General features: G+C 52.5%; 1 protein-coding gene across 2 annotated transcripts; it reads left to right on the top strand.

Annotated features, from left to right (window-relative positions):
- The first annotated feature begins 7,291 nt into the window (after positions 1–7,291).
- Positions 7,292–13,581, top strand: SCGB3A1 (secretoglobin family 3A member 1). Of its 2 annotated transcripts, none has more exons than XM_045585787.1 (3): positions 7,292–7,685; positions 7,962–8,230; positions 13,300–13,581. In XM_045585787.1, the coding sequence occupies exons 1-3, from the start codon at positions 7,631–7,633 to the stop codon at positions 13,546–13,548; spliced, it is 573 nt and encodes a 190-aa protein (XP_045441743.1). In that variant the 5' UTR covers positions 7,292–7,630; the 3' UTR covers positions 13,549–13,581. The 2 variants fall into 2 exon arrangements, with proteins under 2 accessions (XP_045441743.1, XP_036306136.1); XM_036450243.2 differs by lacking the exon at positions 13,300–13,581 and adding an exon at positions 8,441–8,550 and having other exon boundaries at positions 7,398–7,685.
- The last annotated feature ends 5,354 nt before the right edge of the window (positions 13,582–18,935 follow it).

Raw genomic sequence — 18,935 nt, 5'->3', positions numbered from 1 at the left:
CCCCTTTCTTTATATCTAAAGTGACAGGAGCCTTGTGGCCGGTGGGTGTGGGGCGTGGCCCAGACTGCGTCACTGCTACCAGGTCCCACGCGAAGCAGGAGCCTGTGGTCACTCGGGATCCAGAGGGAGACAGTGCGGCCCGGCTCACCTCCCGTCCGAGTCCCACTGGACTCAGAGGTCAGCGTCGGAGCTGGGACCCCGGTGTCAGCCCCACCCAGGCGTGGGCGCCAGCCAGCACGGGGGCAGGGCTGCCGGTGGCCCTGCAGGGGGTGTCCGTGCAACCCCCCTTCATAAGCGAGCGGCTGGCCGTGGCGGCTGCAGACGGGCGAGGCCCTCCCATCTGGACTCGGCCCTGGCAGGCTCCCTGGGGCGCAGGAGGGAAAGCCAGCCATGACCCTCCACGCAGGGCTGTCAGCACTGTCCTGTCCTCCTCGCTGGGGAGCAAAGACCGGGAGCCGGAGGCCACCCTGCAGGCCAGGCCCCGCGCCTGCCCAGCCAGGCCTCTTCCTCTCTCCGGCCCTGGGCCCGCTGGGCGCCTGCGCCCACCCACCACCCAGCGGTGTGGTGTCTGCTGTTCAAGCCTCGTTTTCAGCTCTGGCGGGAAGCGGTGGGTTTGTGGCTGTGACTGCTATCATAAATCTCAATGTGAGCACAGAAAGGAGCACCCTCCCGCTGGGTGGGGACGGTTACTCCAACATTATTGGCTGAATTCAGCCTCTTTCCCTGAACGAGTGCCCGTCTGGGTGTTTTTCTGTCCTTTCTTATCTTGACAAGGAAATTCGGGGATTTGATTTTTGGCCACTTTGACACGTTCATAGGCAAACCACATCCGTCTTGCTGCCTGTGTCACCACGTGTGGTGGACAGCCCCCTCCGTGCGCCTGGGTCAGGAGGCGCTGGCTCACACTGGGCGCTCCAGGCGGCAGTCCGTGTGCCCAGGCCCCAGCCTGCCTCCCTCCCGGCGCCCAGGGACTCGGCGGGACAGAGGACCCGGCTGGCAGGAGCAGGGGCCACACCACGGAGAGCAGTGTCTCATCTTGAGGCCCCTGGGCCCTTCCTCCCTGCCAGGAATCTCCTTCCCTCTCCTCCTCTCAGGCCTCGGCTCTCCAGGGGGCCCACCCCGCACCCCTTTCCTCCTCCCCCTCTTTGACAGAGAGCCGCGAACCAAGTCCTTTAGAAGAGGCCACAGGCACACAGTGTCCCCGGGTGCCCTTTAGTCCATCCTGACCGTGTGCTGCCCTGGGCATCGGCTGGGCTCCTGGGCCCCGCTCTGCGCTGCACGTGGTGCCCGGGGACATGGCAGCTGCTGGGGGCGGGGGCCGGGATGGAGCACTGCCCAGAAGGAAGGGCAGCTGCACAGGCCCGCTCGGAAGGAAGGGAGGGAGGGAGGGAGGGAGGGAAGGAATGGAAGGGAGGGAAAGAAAGGGAGGGAGGGAGGGAGGGAGGGAATGAAAAGGGAGGGAGAGAGGGAGGGAAGGAAAGAATGGAAGGGAGGGAGGGAGGGAGGGAGGGAGGGAATGAAAAGGGAGGGAGAGAGGGAGGAAGGGAGGGAGGGAGGGAGGGAGGGAGGGAGGGAGGGAGGGAGGGAAGGAAAGAATGGAAGGGAGGGAGGGAGGGAGGCAGGCGAGAGGGGCGGGTGTGAGAAGGAGTGTCCTCAGGGCCCGGAAGCCCAGAATTAGGGGTTGGAATTGTACTTTCAGACCAGAGGAAGTTTGGGAGAGGACGCTGTGCTTGGACTTACATTTGTGCTCAGGGAAGCACGAATCTTGAAGTTACAGAGCAGGGCCTGACGAGGCCTGGGCGCGAGGGCCGGCACACAGGCTGCTGGCAGGAGCAGCGGAGGCGGCCGCGGGAGACGGGAGAGGAAGAGGGGCTTGGGTGGCTGGGGCCTTATCCAGTTGGCTATGCCAGAAACAACCCTTTTCCTCAGTGGCAACTCTGGCAGGCCCCCAGCACAAACATCGCCCCCTCCAGGCCACTCCTCCTCGGCAGGTCACAGGGCCTCTCCCCGAGGATTCAGAGGGGCTGCAGCATCACCCTCAGGACCGCTGGCCAGGCCCTGTGCTGAGCTGCAGGACAGACATGGGCCCGCGGGCTCTGGGGCTGTTCAGGGCTGAGGAGGATGTGGCACCTGCGGCAGGGTCACCCTGGGCGAGGCATGCCCTTCGGGGCCTCATTTTCGTGTCTGTGAGCTGCCATATAGCAGAGGTTTGGTGATATCACAGTTGAAGTGCCCCTGTAGTGACCACACTGAGGAAGAAGCTCTGACCCCACTGTCATGTCCTTCAAGGCAACATTTAAGTTAACTGGAAAGACACTCTCCACAGCAGCATGTGACAAGACCTCTCTCTTCCATCAACTCACCTATCATCTCATGCATCCACTCATCCATCTATCCATCCACCCATCCACCCACCTATCCATCAATCCACCCATCATCCATCCACCCATCCATCCACTCAGCAACCCATTTCCCATCTACAGACACCCACCCACACAGACTTTCTGCAACCGTTGCAGATAGGGACAGAGGCATTCTCTGCCAATGCCGGGCCTGCAGTGAGGACAACAGGTGGAGGAGGTGGGAAGCATGGCTCAGAGGGATGGTAATAGGGGAAAATGCTTTCCTTACATGAGACCCAACTGGGGAGTTCTGGAAGGCAGGGCACACTCTGTGTTCTCCAATCACTCAGGACTACGTCATCCTGCCTGGACCTAATGGGCACCTGTGCCTGGGCCAGCGTTTGCAGGGAGACAGAATCCCTTCATTTTCCACAAGAGCTGGAAGTGACAAAGTTTGCCATAAACTGTTACGCCCAGACTTCGTGATCCCCAAGGACCACCAGGGAGCCGAGTCCAATGCCCCTGCAGAAAGCCTGAATTCCATGCCAGCATGGGCTCTGTCCCACCCACACTGACAGCGTGGCGAGAGAGAGGACGAATTTCAACAGATCAAGGGGTTTTATAGGGGTGGTGATGTCACTGCTTTGGCTGCCCCTGATTGGTTGGTGAGGGCTACCGTCCAGTTATACAAAATGGAGGATAGTTCCTCCCTGCCCCACAGCACAAAGTGGAGTCAGGAGTTAGCCTCGCCCCGCCCTGCCCTCTCAAAACCACAGGAGGGAGTGGGATATACTGAGGGGCCACTGCAAGGGCTGAGGGAGAGGCTGAGAGTGCCCGGGAAGCGAGAGCTGGGGATTTGGACGGCGATGGGGCAGCATCTGTGAAGGTCAGTCGGCCAGGCCCTGCTCTGGGACCCTGCGCTGGGCAGGCAAGCACGGTCCCTTATGAGGAGGCAGCTCTTCCTCCCAAGAATCAAGGGCCCAGCCAGGTGTCAGGGTCCCTGCCATGGCCTCTGGACGATGGGAGTCTCCGAGGGATTGCCATTAAGTCCTTGGGTTAATTGTGAGTCAGCTTCGGGGTGGCGATGAGGACGTCTGTGTGGGTGGGCCATGGTCGGGAGCCTGGAACCTCCTCACTGCAGGGGGTTGCGTCCAGCCCCTGTGCCTTCCAGTCCCAAGGGGCACCAGGCCTGAGAAGAGACCCGAGGACTTGGGCAGGTCACTGATGGTCTGAGTGCTTTTTTCTGACTGAGAATCCCATTCTATTTAGGGACCCATGACTGAAGGTGGTGGGGCCCCACTCGGCCCAGGCTGACACACGTAAACGGGACCTAACTGTGCAGGCATGGCTTGGCCATGGCTGTGTGGGCAGCACAGCCATTTAGAGTTGGGGGACCCGGTGAAACTTCCTGGAGGTCTGGGGGGCCAGCAGCTTGTTCCCGAGCCCAAATCGTGGTGTCTGAGGTTTGCCACCGTCGGCTGCCAGCTTGTAACCCTGGGGAAGTCAGCTCTCTGACAAGCTCAGTCTTTGCTGAATTTCATCTACTCAGGCCAGCTCTTCCATCACTTTCCCCGGAGCCCACACGGCTGCCTGCCCCTCCCTGAGGCAGCGCCCTGCACGGGGAGGGGGCAGGAGGAAGTACTCAACGAAACCAGATCAATATTGACCCAAGGGAAGGTGCCCACAGAGGCAGGAAGAGGACACGCTGGTGACACTGCCCAGAGCCCCAGGGCCCAGGGCACCACGCTATGAGGAAGAGGAAGGAGCTGAGGTGGGTGCTGGCAGATTCCTGGAGTGACCCCTGGGCAGGATACCCACCCTGCACCTGGCCTCTCCTCTTACAGCCATTCAAGGCTCCACTGAGGTGGCTCCATCCCAGCTCCTGGGTGCGCCCGTGTGCCCTCATGGTGACGACTCCCAGGAGAGAAGGGGTCTCCTGTGTCTGGGGTGGCCCTCACCCAGAAGGACTTCCCTGGAGGGTGCCCGTGTGGCCGGAGTCCCCAAGCTGAGGCCATTGGAGGGGCTCCCTTAGGCTGCCCACCGCCCGGGGACGGTGCGGGTCCCAGGCCTGTGTGTGCGCCGGCCCCAGAAACTGAACGAGGAGCAGTTCACACCTGGACACCTCGGACAATCGAAGCCCTCGGTCAGCACGCCGCACAGGCCACCGCGGGAAAGGGGCTCCCGCTGCCCGCAGGCGGCCACATCGCCCCATCAGGCGGCTGGCCCACAGGCCCTCCGGTTCGCCTAGTAACTGTTCCCGGGACTCGGGAGCTGACCTGGCAGACACAGGAGAACGAGAAGAGATGGAGGAGCCCCAGCACCTCCGCCAGGTGTGCTGGCCCGGCAGGCAGCAGGTCTGCTGGCCTCGCGGCCTGTGTCACCCTCTGCAGGCTGGCCGGGCCCTCGGCTCCTGGTCCCCTCCAACCTCTGTAGGCCTGAGTGCCTGGCTCCTGGGCAGCTGAGCCCGCGGTCCTCCCAGCCCTGGGCCACCAACATCCTTGCCCCTCCAGCACCTCATTCCCGGAGGAGCAGGCCTGGGGCCAATGTTTGTTTTGGCTCAAAGGATGCCCTGCAAACACTGCCAGGACAGGCTGGCTGCGAGGTCTGAAGGAGGGGTGCCTCACTGCTGCACAGAGCTTGGAGGTGCGAAAGGCTTAGAAACACCCGCAGCCACCCAGGATTTCATTCCTAAACCTTTGAATGCCACTTTATAAGGAAAGAGTCTTGGCAGATGTAATGAAGTTAGTTATTTTGAGATGAAATTATATCCTAGATTATCCAGTGAGCCCTGAATGCAATCACATGTAATCATGGAGAGAGGCTGAGAGAGATTTCTGTGAGAGAGAGAGAGAGAGAGAGAGAGATTTAGAGAAGGCGATGTGACCAGAGGCAGAAGTTGGAGTGATGTAGCCACAGCCAAGGAATGCTGGCCGTCACCAGAAGCTGAGAGAGGCCGTACAGCCTCTGGAGGGAGCACAGTTCTGACACTGCCTTGATTCTAGCTCAGTGATACTGGATTTCACGCCTCCAGGACTGTGAGCAAATAATTGTGTGTTGTTTTCAGCCACCAAGTATGTGGTGAGTTGTTAATTGCCTCAGGAAACTAATACACAGATGCCCCCTGGCCCACCAGGCGCCGGACTCAGCGGACCCTCAGCTGCCCCCGCCTGCTGCAGGCGGTTCCCCCGCGGCTGTGGGATCGGGCAGGTGAGGGGGGGCCCGCCGAGCGAGTCTGCTTGGTCTCCTTGGTGGAGAAATGGAGACACGATGAGACACTTTGCTGTGTAACTGGGCATGGACCTTTGGAGTTAGCAATCTTCGGTGCTGCCACCACTGTGTGGGCTCATGGGAAGCCGGGGACAGGTCCCCTCCAGCCACTGTAGCCAGAGTGGGGTGGGGAGCTTACAGACGGAGAGGGCCAGGAAGGGCAGAGGGACCACTGAGAGCTTGTGCCCGGACAGCCAGCGCCGCCTCCGCCTCCTCCTGCCTCGGGCCCGCTCCGCCTGCCTGAAGCCAGCGCCCTCTCGCCTGTCTGCGGGGGGAAGGTGCCCGGGGTGGCTCCCAGCACCCACCCATGTGACCACCTGGGCCAAGGACCCGTGACCCAGTTTGGAGGGGCTCACACCAGGAGAGCAGTCCCCACACCAAATGCTCACTGAGAAAATGTGGCTGCGGGCTCCGCGTGGGACGGCAGCCTGACCTTGGGCCCCGGGTCCGGCCCTCCGCGGCAGCGGATCTGAGCGGTGGGGCAGCCCCGAGGGCCGCCCAGGCTTCTCCCACCTCCCACGCCAGCTCTTTCGAAACCCGTCCCCAAGTTTCAAAGGGATAAGGTGACAAAGGAGAACATCCTGGCACCAGGCCGCCCCCCCCAGGAGCCCTGACGGAGCTCTCAGCCTCCACGCAGCCTCTCCTCGGGCCCTCCCCTCCGGCGGACACGGGGGAGACGTGCTGGCACAGCCGGGGGAGGCAGGCAGGGGGCTCCTGGGGCTAAATCTGGAGAAGCCACTCAGCGGCGTCCCTGTTCTCCTCGCCCACCTCGCGCGGCTGCCCCTCCCCCACTGCAAGGAGCCCCAGGCCCCTGGGCCCTGGAGCCGCCCCCGGGGAGGGCCGCCTGCTGCCCAGGCCTCAGGAGGGGCCTGGCCGGAGCGGGGCCTTCAGCAAGCACCCCGAGGAGGTGAGGCTCCGGCATCAGGGCTGCAGCCACCGGGCAGCCGCCTCTTAGTAAGCACATGTGTAATGCACCCCCCACCACACCGCCAAGGGGGAGCGCACAAGGGGAGCGGCGGGCCGTGCACGCACACGTGTGGCACAGCCGCTCATGAGCGCACGCCCCTGCAGGCAGAGGGGAGCGGGGCCTCAGGGCCTCAGGGGCTGGTACGCAGGGCTCCCTGCAAAGCCAGTCCCCGGCGAGCCTGTGCCACGGGCTGTGCGTTTGGCGTGTCCTGCAGATGAGGTGTGTGAGCCTGTGTCACGGGCTGTGCGTTTGGCGTGTCCTGCAGATGAGGTGTGTGAGCCTGTGTCACCGGCTGTGCGTTTGGCGTGTCCTGCAGATGAGGTGTGTGAGCCTGTGTCACCGGCTGTGCGTTTGGCGTGTCCTGCAGATGAGGTGTGTGAGCCTGTGTCACCGGCTGTGTGTTTGGCGTGTCCTGCAGATGAGGTGTGTGAGCCTGTGTCACCGGCTGTGCGTTTGGCGTGTCCTGCAGATGAGGTGTGTGAGCCTGTGTCACCGGCTGTGTGTTTGGCGTGTCCTGCAGATGAGGTGTGTGAGACTCTCCTGTCAGGACTGATTTCAAAGATGGAGACTGTCCCAGGCCTTCCTGTTGGCATCGACAGCTGCCCTCGGCCTCTCCAGGACCGAAGGAGCCAGAGGGAGGACTGCCTGACATCTCCAGGCTCTGGAACAGGGAGGTGGGGCCACAGCCTCGGCTCTTCCTCACCCACTGGCCCTCAGCACCGCGAGGCCAGCTGGGGGCCGGCCAGACAGCTCCCGGAGGGCAGAGGCCTGGGGGGCCCGTGCTCCCAGCCCAGCCCATTCCTGCCCTCACCAGGCCCAGCCAAGAGGAAGTCCCGAGACCCGGGCAGGGTTGGGGGCACGGGTTTCCCAGGGCCCACCAGCCTGAGCAGGAAGTTGGCCAGGGCTCGGCCCATTAGTTGAGCAAACAGCACGTTCTCAGGAGGACAGGGCGGGTGCGGCCCAGCCCTGGGGAGGGAGGAGACGGGGTATATAGTCCCAGGGCCAGACTCCGGGGAGCGTGTCTGGTGCAGGAGCATCCGCGGAGCCCGCCGCCATGAAGCTCGCCGCTGCCTTCCTGGTGCTTGGCGTGGCCCTGCTCAGCCAGCGCAGTGAGTCCCCCACCCAGCGGCCCAGCCTCGCCCCGCCCCGCCCCGCCCCGCGGGCCCTGACCGCCGCCTCCGCACCCGCCCTGCCTTGGGCGGTGTGAGGCTGGCCCGGCCTGGAGGCGGCTGCTCGGGCACCCTCCCTCGCCAGCCCAGGGGTCCCCTTCCCCGGGAGCCTGCCCAGGCCGCCACGGAGCTCGGCGCCGCCCTCCCCGCGGCCCGCGCTGGCCCTGCCCGCCAGCCCCCCGCGGCCCGCGGCGGCTGACGCCCCTCCCTGTGCAGCTGCAGCCTTCCTCGTGAACCTGGCGGCCAAGCCCTCGGTCCCGAGCCCGGCCGCCCTGGCGCCTGCCCTGGACGGCGTGGCCGGGGCCGCCGGGGCCGCCGCCGACGGTGTGGCCGGGGCTGCGTCCTCCTCCTACTTCAAGGGCTTCCACCCCCTGAGGTTCATCCTGGCCAGCATGGGCATCTCCGTGGACAAGCTGGTGGAGGGCTCCAGGAAGTGTGTGACCGAGCTGGGCCCCGACGCCGTGGGGGCCGTGAAGACGCTCCTGGTAAGACGCGCCTGCCGCTCCCTGGCGGAGCCGGATTCCGCCGGGAGACGCTCGGGCTCGGGTGGGAGCTGGGAGGACCAGCCGTCTGAGGCCCCGGGAGCAGGCAGAACGCACAGGTCACCGCGTGCCTGGCCCCGGAGCAGGGGCACGGCCTGCCCCAGCCCGGCCGGAGCGGGGCTGTGCCGGGAAACTCAAGCGGCTTCTTTCCAGGGAGCCCTGACGTTCTTCGGCTGAGCAGCAGCAGGAGCATCCCTGCCCGGCGACCAGAGGCTGCCGCCCTGCCCAGCCCTGCCCCTTCCCTCAATAAACCGTTAAGAGCAGCTCTGGACTGATGTCTTCCGGCCTCAGCAGTCCGCTCCTCCCCTGCTCTGAGCCCGTGCTGGAGGGAGGGGCACGCAGGGGAGGGCGTGTGCCCCGGCTGCGGGCGGGGACGGCGGGAGCCCTCTGACGCCTGGCAGGGGCCACAGCCAGCCATGAAAGGTGACAAGGATTGGGCAAGCATCAATTTAGACTGCATTTGCAAACTGGATTGGGAAGTCTTCCTCGTTGTGGTCCGTAAAAGTCTAGGAGCCTGGGAATTACCTAGTCCTTGAAGATTAGCAAGAACTGTCCAAACAGCCCTGGCAGGTGTTGCTCAGTGGTTAGAGTGCCAGCCCATGGACCAAAGGGTCTCGGGTTTGATTGCCAGTCAAGAGCACAAGAACATGTTCCTCAGTTTTGGGTTCGATCCCTGACTCAGCTCAGGTTGTAGCATGTGCTGGAGGCAGCTAGCACCGTGTCTCTCTCCCAGTGATCTTTCTCTCTCCCACCCTCCTTCCTCTCTGAAAATCAAAGGAAAAACATCCTCTGGTGACGATTAAAAACAAAAACCTCCCCAAACAAAGCCAGGTCTTGCTAATATTTGGAAGTGTTTGTTTTCCTCCCTTAATCTCACTTCTCTCCTGGAGGGGCAGGATCAAGGCCACGGAGGTCTGCAGGCTGCTTACCCTGTGGTTTCAGTGAAGGAACCTCAGGGCCGAGGTTCCTTCCATCTCCTGGGGCGCTGCCCGGGGCGGGGAGGGCCTGAGGGTGGAGGGGGCCCGGGCGGGGAGCTGCCAGCGACGCCTGTCAACCACAGCCCTCGAAGCACAAGCCACTTCCAAGACAGGCTCTCCCCGTCTTGCCTATAACACACGGTGACAACCCAAGTTCCTTTTCACCTTCTATCTTGCAGCCGGGGTCTGACTGTCGGTTCCTCTCCCGTCTTGACAAGGAAACTCGGGCTTTAACTTTTGGCCACTTTGACACATTCACAGTCAAACCACAAGAGGGAGGAGGCCGCTCCCATCCAGACTAGATTTACCCCGTGGTCAGGCGTTGCCCCAGATCCCCAAGGGTTCTGAACGGGTAGAGCCCTGGAATCCCCGCGCAGCTGGGGAGGATGGCCCTGGGGACAGGACCTCAGCGGCCAGTGGCTCCCCACGCCACACTCCAGGCTCGGCGGCCTGGTGCGTCCCGGCCGATGCAGGCGTCACCTGCGCCGCAGGCCACAGGAGCGCTGGGTCCGCGGGGGGCTTGGCCCAGTGCCCGCCCGGAGATGGCGGCTGCCGCCCACCTGGAGGACTCCCGGGACCGGGGAAATCGCAGTGCCTGGGGAGGAAGACCTGAGAACCATGGGAAACCCAGGCTGCCCACCAGGTCCAGCTTCCCGCCCCCCTGCGGGCTCCTGGGAAAAGAGACCAACCCTTATCCTGGGGAAGAGACAGCTATTTAAATATCTTATTTTGCTCATTTCCCTTTGTAACCATGTAAAGACCTCGGTGATATAAAATACAAAAATTTAAAGCAACTTAAAAAAAATTGAAATTATAAAAAGAAACGAATAAAGCTAACTTTGTGAAACTATAGGAATTTAACTATCTCCTGGGGTTGGGCGTGGGTCCCCCAGCAGGACAAGACAGTACAAACTGGTTTTTTTTTGTTTTTTTTTTTTTAATTGGCTTCCAAAGGGGAGTTTAAGGTCAAAAGGAGTTTCGGGTGTGCCCAGATCCTATTCATCAAAATCTGGGTAAGCTCCTTATTTTTTGGTACAAGATTTAGCATATCGAGACCTAGGTGAGTCAAGATCCTATTTTTCCTCATTCCAAGCACATGGATTAAGAAATCAGTACTGCCAAAACCAGTTTGGCTCAATGTATAGAGCGTCGGCTTGGAGACTGAAGGGTCCCGGGTTCGATTCCGGTCAAGGGCATGTACCTTGGTTGAGGGCATATCCCCGGTAGGGGGTGTGCAGGAGGCAGCTGATTAATGACTGTCTCTCATCGATGTTTCTAACTCTCTATCTCTCTCCCTTCCTCTCAGTAAAAAATCAATAAAATATATTTAAAATTAAAAAAAAAGCAAAGTTATTTAAAAAAAAGAAATCAGTACTGATTAGAGGATTCTGCCAGTGCCCTCGGGCTCAGCTGATAAGAATTAAAAGAATGTCCATGTGCCTTCTCAGGCGGCTCTCTACATCTCACCCTTTTTTAATAATTAAGATAAAATTTAAACATCAATAAAAGGGCTCTAAAATTAAAAACAATTGCAAACAATGTCAATGCAAAAACTAAACAATGTTATTTTCAAAACTTGAATTCAAGAGCAACAATCTGGCTATTAAATAATAACAATGCCGATGCAAAACAACAAAATGAGAAATCAGAATTATGGACATATTAATATTTTTAGCTACTAAATGAGTCTCTTTTGTTGTTGGTGTAGATTTACTCAGAGTCCTTGGACTTGCTGCACAAGACTTTGCAGAAGACTGGAAGCTAACAGATGCTAGCATGAGCAGGAACATGATTAAAGAAGCAGCTTCCACTTCAGTCTTTAATTTCTTCAGATGACTCCATGTTGGCACCTCAGTCCCTTGCGAGCCTTCAGTTTTCTTCTCCCACTTTGCTGTCGTCTGGGCAACTCTCAGTCCTTTTGGGTGAAGGGACACGGGAGCTTCTCTGAGTCCATTGTGATTTCGGACAATGCACCCGAAATGGCTGCACTGCTCCTTCTTTCCTTTCATTTTGAACCCAGGGTTCGACCCCACAACACTCTGGGCCTGGATACTGCTGCTCTGGGCCTGCCATTCTTCCATTTCTCCAGCTGGTCACATTCTAAGAGCCCATTGGTCCCCCATTGTTCCCACCATCATGTTAACCGTTGACCACTAACTACCCAGTACCTCCTTCTCGCGGTCCCAGATGACAGATGTCCTTCATATTAGTTTCAATCGTCTAATTGTTGTGGGAGTGGCAGACCAGCCGCTCACCCACGCTGCCATCTTGGTTTCTCCTCCTACAAACTGCTCCTGTTGATGGTGTTACCACACTGAGGCCTCCCCCCCCCCACCCCCCTCGTGATAAGTCAAATGAATCATCACACGTGTCTCCAACACCTGAGATTTCTGGTGAAGTTGAAAGTAGATGCTGAGCCGAAAACCGGTTTAGCTCAGTGGATAGAGCGTCGGCCTGCGGACTGAAAGGTCCTGGGTTCGATTCCGGTCAAGGGCATGTACATTGGTTGCAGGCACATCCCCAGTAGGGGGTGTGCAGGAGGCAGCTGACCGATGATTCTCTCTCATCGATGTTTCTAACTCTCTATCCCTCTCTCTTCCTCTCTGTAAAAAATCAATAAAATATATATTTAAAGAAAAAGAAAGTAGATGCTGACATAGGATCATTGCCTGCCTGGTGTGGCTGTGATTGAGCAGGGACCTATGAACCAGGAAGTCACAGTTTGATTCTCAGTCAGGCCACATGCCCAGGCTGTGGCCTGATCCCAGTGGGGTGTGCAGAGGGCGGCTGATACACAATTATCTCTCATCATTGATGTTTCTCTCTCTCCCTTTCTGAAATCGATACAAATATTTAATTAAAAAGAGAAGGAAAGAAAGAAAGGCTGGTGCACCCTCCAGCAGAATAGTATTTAGAAAAAAACAAAAAAAGATCATGAAGGTTAAATTACAACCTTATAGCTTGATCTGAACTGGAAGTTTAAGTATAATTGTCTGATGTAGTTTAACCTCATTGGCCTCCTGAAGGGACCGAGAAACCGACCAATCAGGCAGCAATGAGAGCCCTGCATCATGGGCGCGGCCTCGTTATCATTTCCCACCAGAGGAAGGAGGGTCTTTGGAGCAATGTCCAGTTCTAGGCCGGGCAGCCAATGAAAACCTGTTAGTCTTTTCATTCCATACCAGAACAGGAGGTTGCCAGACTATGTGATTGTGTCGAAAAGACAGTACCATCTGAATAAAGCTCCCCTGGCCAGAGGTGGGGCAATTTGAACATCAAACTCATCAAATAGGAGTAAGCCCATGTGTTTTTAAAAAATATATTTTTATTGATTTCAGAGAGGAAGAGATATAGAAACATCAATGATAAGAGGGAATCACATATTGGCTGCTCCTGCAGGCTCCCTACTGGGGATGGAGCCCACAACCCAGGCATGTGCTCTTGACTGGAATCAAACCCTCTACCTTTCAGTCCGCAGGCCGACGCCCTATCCACTGAGCCAAGCTGGTTAGGGCCGAGTCCATGTTTTAATACAGGGAAAGAGAATCTGTATGGTAATCTTTGGAGGACATAGGAAATAAACCCATTAATTTGAAAACTGGTAAATATATATTGTTTAATGCTTATCACTTTGCACTGAAATATCTACAGATGAAATGCTATGTCTGGACTTTGCTTCAAAATAACCCAGGGTGTGCAGAATGGGGGCTAGCTGAATCAAGAGTGGCCCCTAATGGGAACTGAAGCTTGGTGATGGGTGAATCCAGTCCATTAGATTGTTCTTGGCACTTTGGTGTGTGTCAGAGACACTTCAAAATAAAGTTTAAAAAGGAAAGCTTAAAAGAAAACTCAGAGAACGCATGCAACACAACTAACTGATAAAGGAAAACTGTTCTGAGAATATAAAGCGGTATGAGTCAACTGTAAATGGGCAAAATCCCCGAGACATAAAATCATAAGAACCCGAAATAGCAAAACAAAAGTGTGCTTTGTTAATAAGGGGAATATAAATTGAAATACTATTATTCCCACCAGATTACCAAAAACGAAGTTCAGCCAAAAACAAGTGCTGGCAAAGGAAGAACTCGCTCCCAAAATGGAGGGCAGGTGGGAACACACACTGTGGACGGGCGAAGCGATCCGCAGGAGCAGCGGGTACTGCCCCACACCCAGCAAGTCCAACCTCAGGGGCACCTGCCAGAACGTTCAGATGGAATGGCCTGTAAGGGGCCAGGGGAGGAAGAGAACTATAACTCAGATATACTTGCAGAGAAGAATGGATGAATATATTTTGAAATATTCACATACAATAATGAAAATAAATTAAGTATAGCTATTATAATTGCATGCATTTACATGAATGAATCTCCACAACATACTGACCAAATAATTCAAGCTCCATAATAGCAATACAAATTTTCATTTATATGCGTTTTTTTAATTTTGATAAACCCTAATTAATCTACCTTTTCCTTTAGTTCCTTTGCTTTTAAGATGTTTTACCTAAGAAAGTATTGCCTAAACTGGCATCATAAATATTTATATCTCTGTATTTTTCAAGGAATTTAAAAAAGATTTAGCTCTTACATTGAGATTTTTTATTAACTTTTGCATATGACCTGAGGTAGGAGTCCAATGTTATTCTTTTTTTTTCAAAATAAATTTTTATTGTTCATATTATTACAAATGTTCATTTTTTTTCCCTCCATTGCTCCCCTCCACCAGGTTCCCACCCCACCCTCTGTCCTTTCCCCACCCCCCTTGTCCTCATCCATAGGTGCACAGTTTATGTTCAGTCTCTTCCCACACCCCCCTCCCCTTTTCCCCGAGAATCGTCAGTCCACTCCCCTTCCATACCTCTGATTCTAGAATATTATATTCACCAGTTAATATTGTTCAGATTTTTTAATTCCCTTGGTTTTTAGATTCACTCAATGTCATTCTTTTGCTTGTGAATTTCCAGTTGTCCAGCATCGTTGTTGGACACTATCCTTCCCCTTATTGAGATGTCTTGGTGCCTGTCATAAATCAAATGACCATAAACCTGAGGGTATATGTCAGAGCTCTCAATTCACTTCCATTGATCCAAATGCCATCCTTATGTCAATATTACTACTGTCTTTTAAAATATATTTTATTGATTTTTTACAGAGAGGAAGGGAGAGGGATAGAAAATTAGAAGCATCGATGAGAAACACTGATCAGCTGCCTCCTGCACACCCCCTGCTGGAAATGTGCCCGAAACCAAGGTACATGCCCTTGACTGGGATCGAACCTGGGACCTCTCAGTCCGCAGGCCAATGCTCTATCCACCGAGCCAAACCAGTTTTGGCACTACTGTCTTATAATGCTGCGGCTTTTTGATATGCTTTGAAACCAAAAAGTTAGGCCCTCCAACTTTGTTTTTTTCCAAGATTATTTGGCTATCTGAGGGTCTTTAGTATTCTTTGCACATGAATTTTAAGATCAGCTTTCAATTTCTGTAAAAAAGGCAAGTTGGGCTTCTGATAGGTACTGCATTGAATCTGTAGATCAGTTTGGAGTACCACCATCTTAACAGTATTGTGTTCTTAACCCATAAACATGAAATGTCTTCCCATGTATTTTCATCGTTCAATGTTTAATACTTTTTAGGGTGCAAGTTGTTTTCTTTTATTAGCTTTACTAGAGGCCCATACACAAATTCGTGCACAGGTGGGGTCCAGCTGGCCCTCCTCCAAAAGGGTAGATGGGGCCGATTGGGGGTGGGGTTGGATGGGGGGAGGGGCCACAGGCGATTGGCCAGCCACCACGCTCCCTGGTCAAACGGGACAATTTGAATATTAGCATTTTATTACATAGAATTCCTAATTACTTACTGTTTTTATAAATAAATTGTTGCCTAACCCATTGGTCAGCAGTCATTAGTCAACAGAGTCAAATAGACAGTACAACAATTGAAATTTCTTTTGAGAGCCAAATGTTTTAAACTATATAGGTAGGTACATTATTAGGGTGCTCCTTCAATCACACTGCATGTGTGTGCCCACACATGGTATTTTGTGGAAGAGCCACACTCAAGGGGCCAAAGCGCCGAATGTGGCTCCCAAGCCCTTGTGACCACTGCCCTAACCAATTTGGCTCAGTGGATAGAGCACTGGCCTGCAGACTGAAGGGTCCTATGTTCAATTCCAGTTAAGGGCATGTACCTTGGTTGTGAGCACATCCCCAGTAGGGAGTATGCGGGAGGCAGTTCATTAATGTTTCTCTCTCATTGATGTTTCTAACTCTCTGTCCCTCTCCTTCTCTCTCTAAAAAAAAATTACAAATAAAATTGTTTTCTTAGTTTTGTTTTTGGTTTGTTCATTGCTAGTGAATGACTGCTTTTTATATACTGATCTAAATTCGCCTAACTCATTCTAGATTTTTTGGTGTATGGGTTACTTAGGATTTTCTATGTATAAGATCATGTCATCTGCAAACAGTTCTATTTATTCCTTCCAAGCTGGATGCCTTTTACTTCATTTTCTTGCCTAATTTCCCGGCTAGAAGTTCCAGTGCAATGTTGAAGTGGCAAGAATGGATGGATATCTTGCCTGTTTGCTGATCTCTGGGTAAAGCCTTCGTTTTTCATCAGTAAGTAGGATGTTAGCAGTGGGTTCTTTGTAAACACCCTTTATCAGGCTGAGGAAGTTTTCTTCCCCCCTCCCCCCTTTTTAAAATGGATTGTATAATTTTGTCAAATACTTTGTGTCTGTGATTGAGTTGATCCTGTCGTTTTGTCTTTCACCCTATTGCTGTGGTGTATGACATTATGTGGGGATACTAAGCCAACCTCACATCCGGGGATGAATCCCACGTGATTATCCTATATAATAAAAGGCTAATATGCAAACTGATCACTATGACATGCACCGACCACCAGGTGGCAGACACTCAACGCAGGGGGAGCAATGCTTATCCAGAATCTGGGCTCATGGCTGGCAAGCACCCATGAGGGCTCCTGGACTGTGAGAGGGCTCAGGCTGGGCTGAGGGACCACCCCCTCCCCAAGTTTATGAATTTCATGCACTGGGCCTCTAGTGGTATATAATCCTTTCATACATATTGTTGGATTCAGTTTTGCTAACATTTGGTTGAGGATTTTTACATCTATATTCATAGAGGACTATTAGTGTGTAGTGTTCTTTCCTTGTGATATCTTTAGTTAAGATGCCAGGGTATTATTGACTTCACAGAGAGAGTCAAGTTTGGAGAAGTTTATGAATAACTAATACTTTTTTACTAGAGGCCCAGTGCATGAAAACTCATGCATTGGAGAGGGGGTCCCTCATCCTAGCCTGCCTCCTCTCACAATCCCAGAGCCCTCAGGGGCAGGAGGCGACCTGGCGATCAGGGGAAGGCGACGCCCCCATCACACCTCTGCTGCTGCCACTGCTGGCAGCGCAAGCCTCGGCTGGCCCCAAGTGGCTGAGGGGACTCCACTGCCCTCCCCTGCTGGCCATCTTGTGACAATGTGGGGGTGGCCATCTTGTGATGCAAGGGCATGAGGATCAAATTGCATATTACCTCTTTATTATATAGGATTATTATATTTGGTCAGTTTCTACTTCATGTAGTTTGGGGTTGCTTTCAGTGTTTAGTGTTGCTCATAATTTAAAAATGTCCCCTTATTTCTAGTAACTTTTTAAAAAATATATATATTTTATTGATTTTTTTAGAGAGGAAGGGAAAAGACAGAAAGTCAAAAACATCAATGAGAGAGAAACATCGATCAGCTGCCTCCTACACACCCGCTACTGGGGATGTGCCCGCAACCAAGGTACATGCCCTTGACCGGAATCGAACCCGGGACCCTTCAGTCTGCAGGCCGACGCTCTATCCACTGAGCCAAACCGGTTTCAGCTATTTCTAGTAACTTTTTGTTTTCAAGTCTATTTTGTCTATTAGTATATTCCCTCAAACTTGGTGTTTGCTTGAAACCCTCTTCCATCCTTTTACTTTAAATCTATTTGTATCTTTGAATCTAAAACCCACCTCCCATAGACAGCATATAGTTGGACTGTGTTTTATCCCATCTACTCTTTTTATTAGGTTGTTTAATGTGATCACATTTAATATTATTGGACTTATGTCTGCCTTTTACTTTTTTCAACGTATTATTTTCCCCCCTCTATTCACCTTTAGTACTATTTGTTTGCATTACCTCCTAGTGTAACAATTCAATTTCTTTAATGATTTTCATACTCAATTTCATAAAATATAACTGAAAAAGTATATCCAAATTGTTCCAAATACACTTGTTTCCCGTAACAGAATTAAATCCTCAAAAATCATTAAAATTTTTTGATCACTATCAAGTAAACTTTTTTTATATGAGTCTTTATAGCAAAAACTTAGTCAATTTCTCTTCAAGTTAAAAACTTTTCTATCCCATTACTAATTCTGTCAACTCTGTATTAACATCAAATTCAAAGGGGTATTTGAATAATTTGAAAAGCAACTCTATCAGGTGTTCAACATTTTCTTGTAAACTTTGCAACCAATCCACAAAATGCTGGCAAGTTAAAATTTATAAATGTTAGATGTGCAAAAATTAGCATTCATGATTTGTACAATTAAGTTTCAATATAATTTATTGTATCTGTCTGTGAAGGTGACATTGTCTTATGCAGTGACATGTCACTGAGAAAATGTTATCACACTGACAAGTTTGCCTTTGGTTACTGAATATTTGGCAAGTATTCCTTTTGTTGAAAGATAATCTTAAATTGGAACTGTGGATGAAGAAGTGGCCGCTTACTAAAACTGTGGAACTCAGAGGTGGCCTATATGGCAGGCCTTACAACACAGCAACTGAAAGTAACCACATAGGAAGGTCTGAACACAAAAATTCCTTAATTAAAATCAAGTGGTAGTCAAGTCCTTCACCTGTAACTTCCTTGGCAAAGGTCAATCTTACCTTAAGTAGCGACCAGAGCAGCGACTACATTGACATCTGTTCCCTTCATACCATCTCTGTGTTGTAAAAGTTATTAAACTATCCAATGTAGAAAGTCTCTCTCCATTTTACTTTTTATCTAATTCCAGAGATTTCCCCTTTGCTTTTACTGAACAATTTTAACAACAGTCAAAAGAGTGTATTCCAGAAAACTGAGTGCAGTTATTTTCAATAAGCACCACAAAGTTAACACATAACAGAAGCAAGCAAGAGAAATCCAGGCTCCTTTAAAAATTCCATATATCCAGTTTTTTTTTTACCTAATAGCTAAAGCACTATCTATTGAAAGTAACTATCTTCTCCATATTCAGTAGAAATTCTTTGGCAGATGTGAAAGATGCAAAATACCTGTCCTAAGTTTTTAGATTATTTTAGGGTCAGAATTCACATTTCTTTGTAAATGGAAGTCCTTTAAGATACAGCAAGCATACACAAAGTACTAGACAGTGTCTTTTGTATTACAGAACTCATCTAAAGATAACAAATACTTTCAATTTTTCAAAATTTGAATCAATTGATCTTAGTAGTGCTAGGTCTTGTACTCTATAGGTAATTGCAGGCTTACCGGAAGAAATTTCACTTTTCATTAAGTGAAATTTTTAGACTTTTTCAACACAATTTCCATAATACTTTAAAAAAGCATGTCCATTAGTGTTTTCTGTATGGAAATACAAGCCAAAATATACAAGCT

This window comes from Pipistrellus kuhlii, unplaced genomic scaffold, assembly GCF_014108245.1.
Source record: "Pipistrellus kuhlii isolate mPipKuh1 unplaced genomic scaffold, mPipKuh1.p scaffold_m20_p_21, whole genome shotgun sequence".
Classification (NCBI taxonomy): domain Eukaryota; kingdom Metazoa; phylum Chordata; class Mammalia; order Chiroptera; family Vespertilionidae; genus Pipistrellus; species Pipistrellus kuhlii.
This window is presented reverse-complemented; position numbering and strand designations above follow the sequence as displayed.

Coding starts and splice junctions, on each gene's coding strand:
- SCGB3A1 (XM_045585787.1), top strand. CDS start 7,631: ATGAAGCTCGCCGCTGCCTTCCTGGTGCTTGGCGTGGCCCTGCTCAGC. Junction 7,686..7,961: donor GGCCCTGCTCAGCCAGCGCA/GTGAGTCCCCCA, acceptor CTCCCTGTGCAG/CTGCAGCCTTCCTCGTGAAC. Junction 8,231..13,299: donor GGGCCGTGAAGACGCTCCTG/GTAAGACGCGCC, acceptor TATTCCCACCAG/ATTACCAAAAACGAAGTTCA.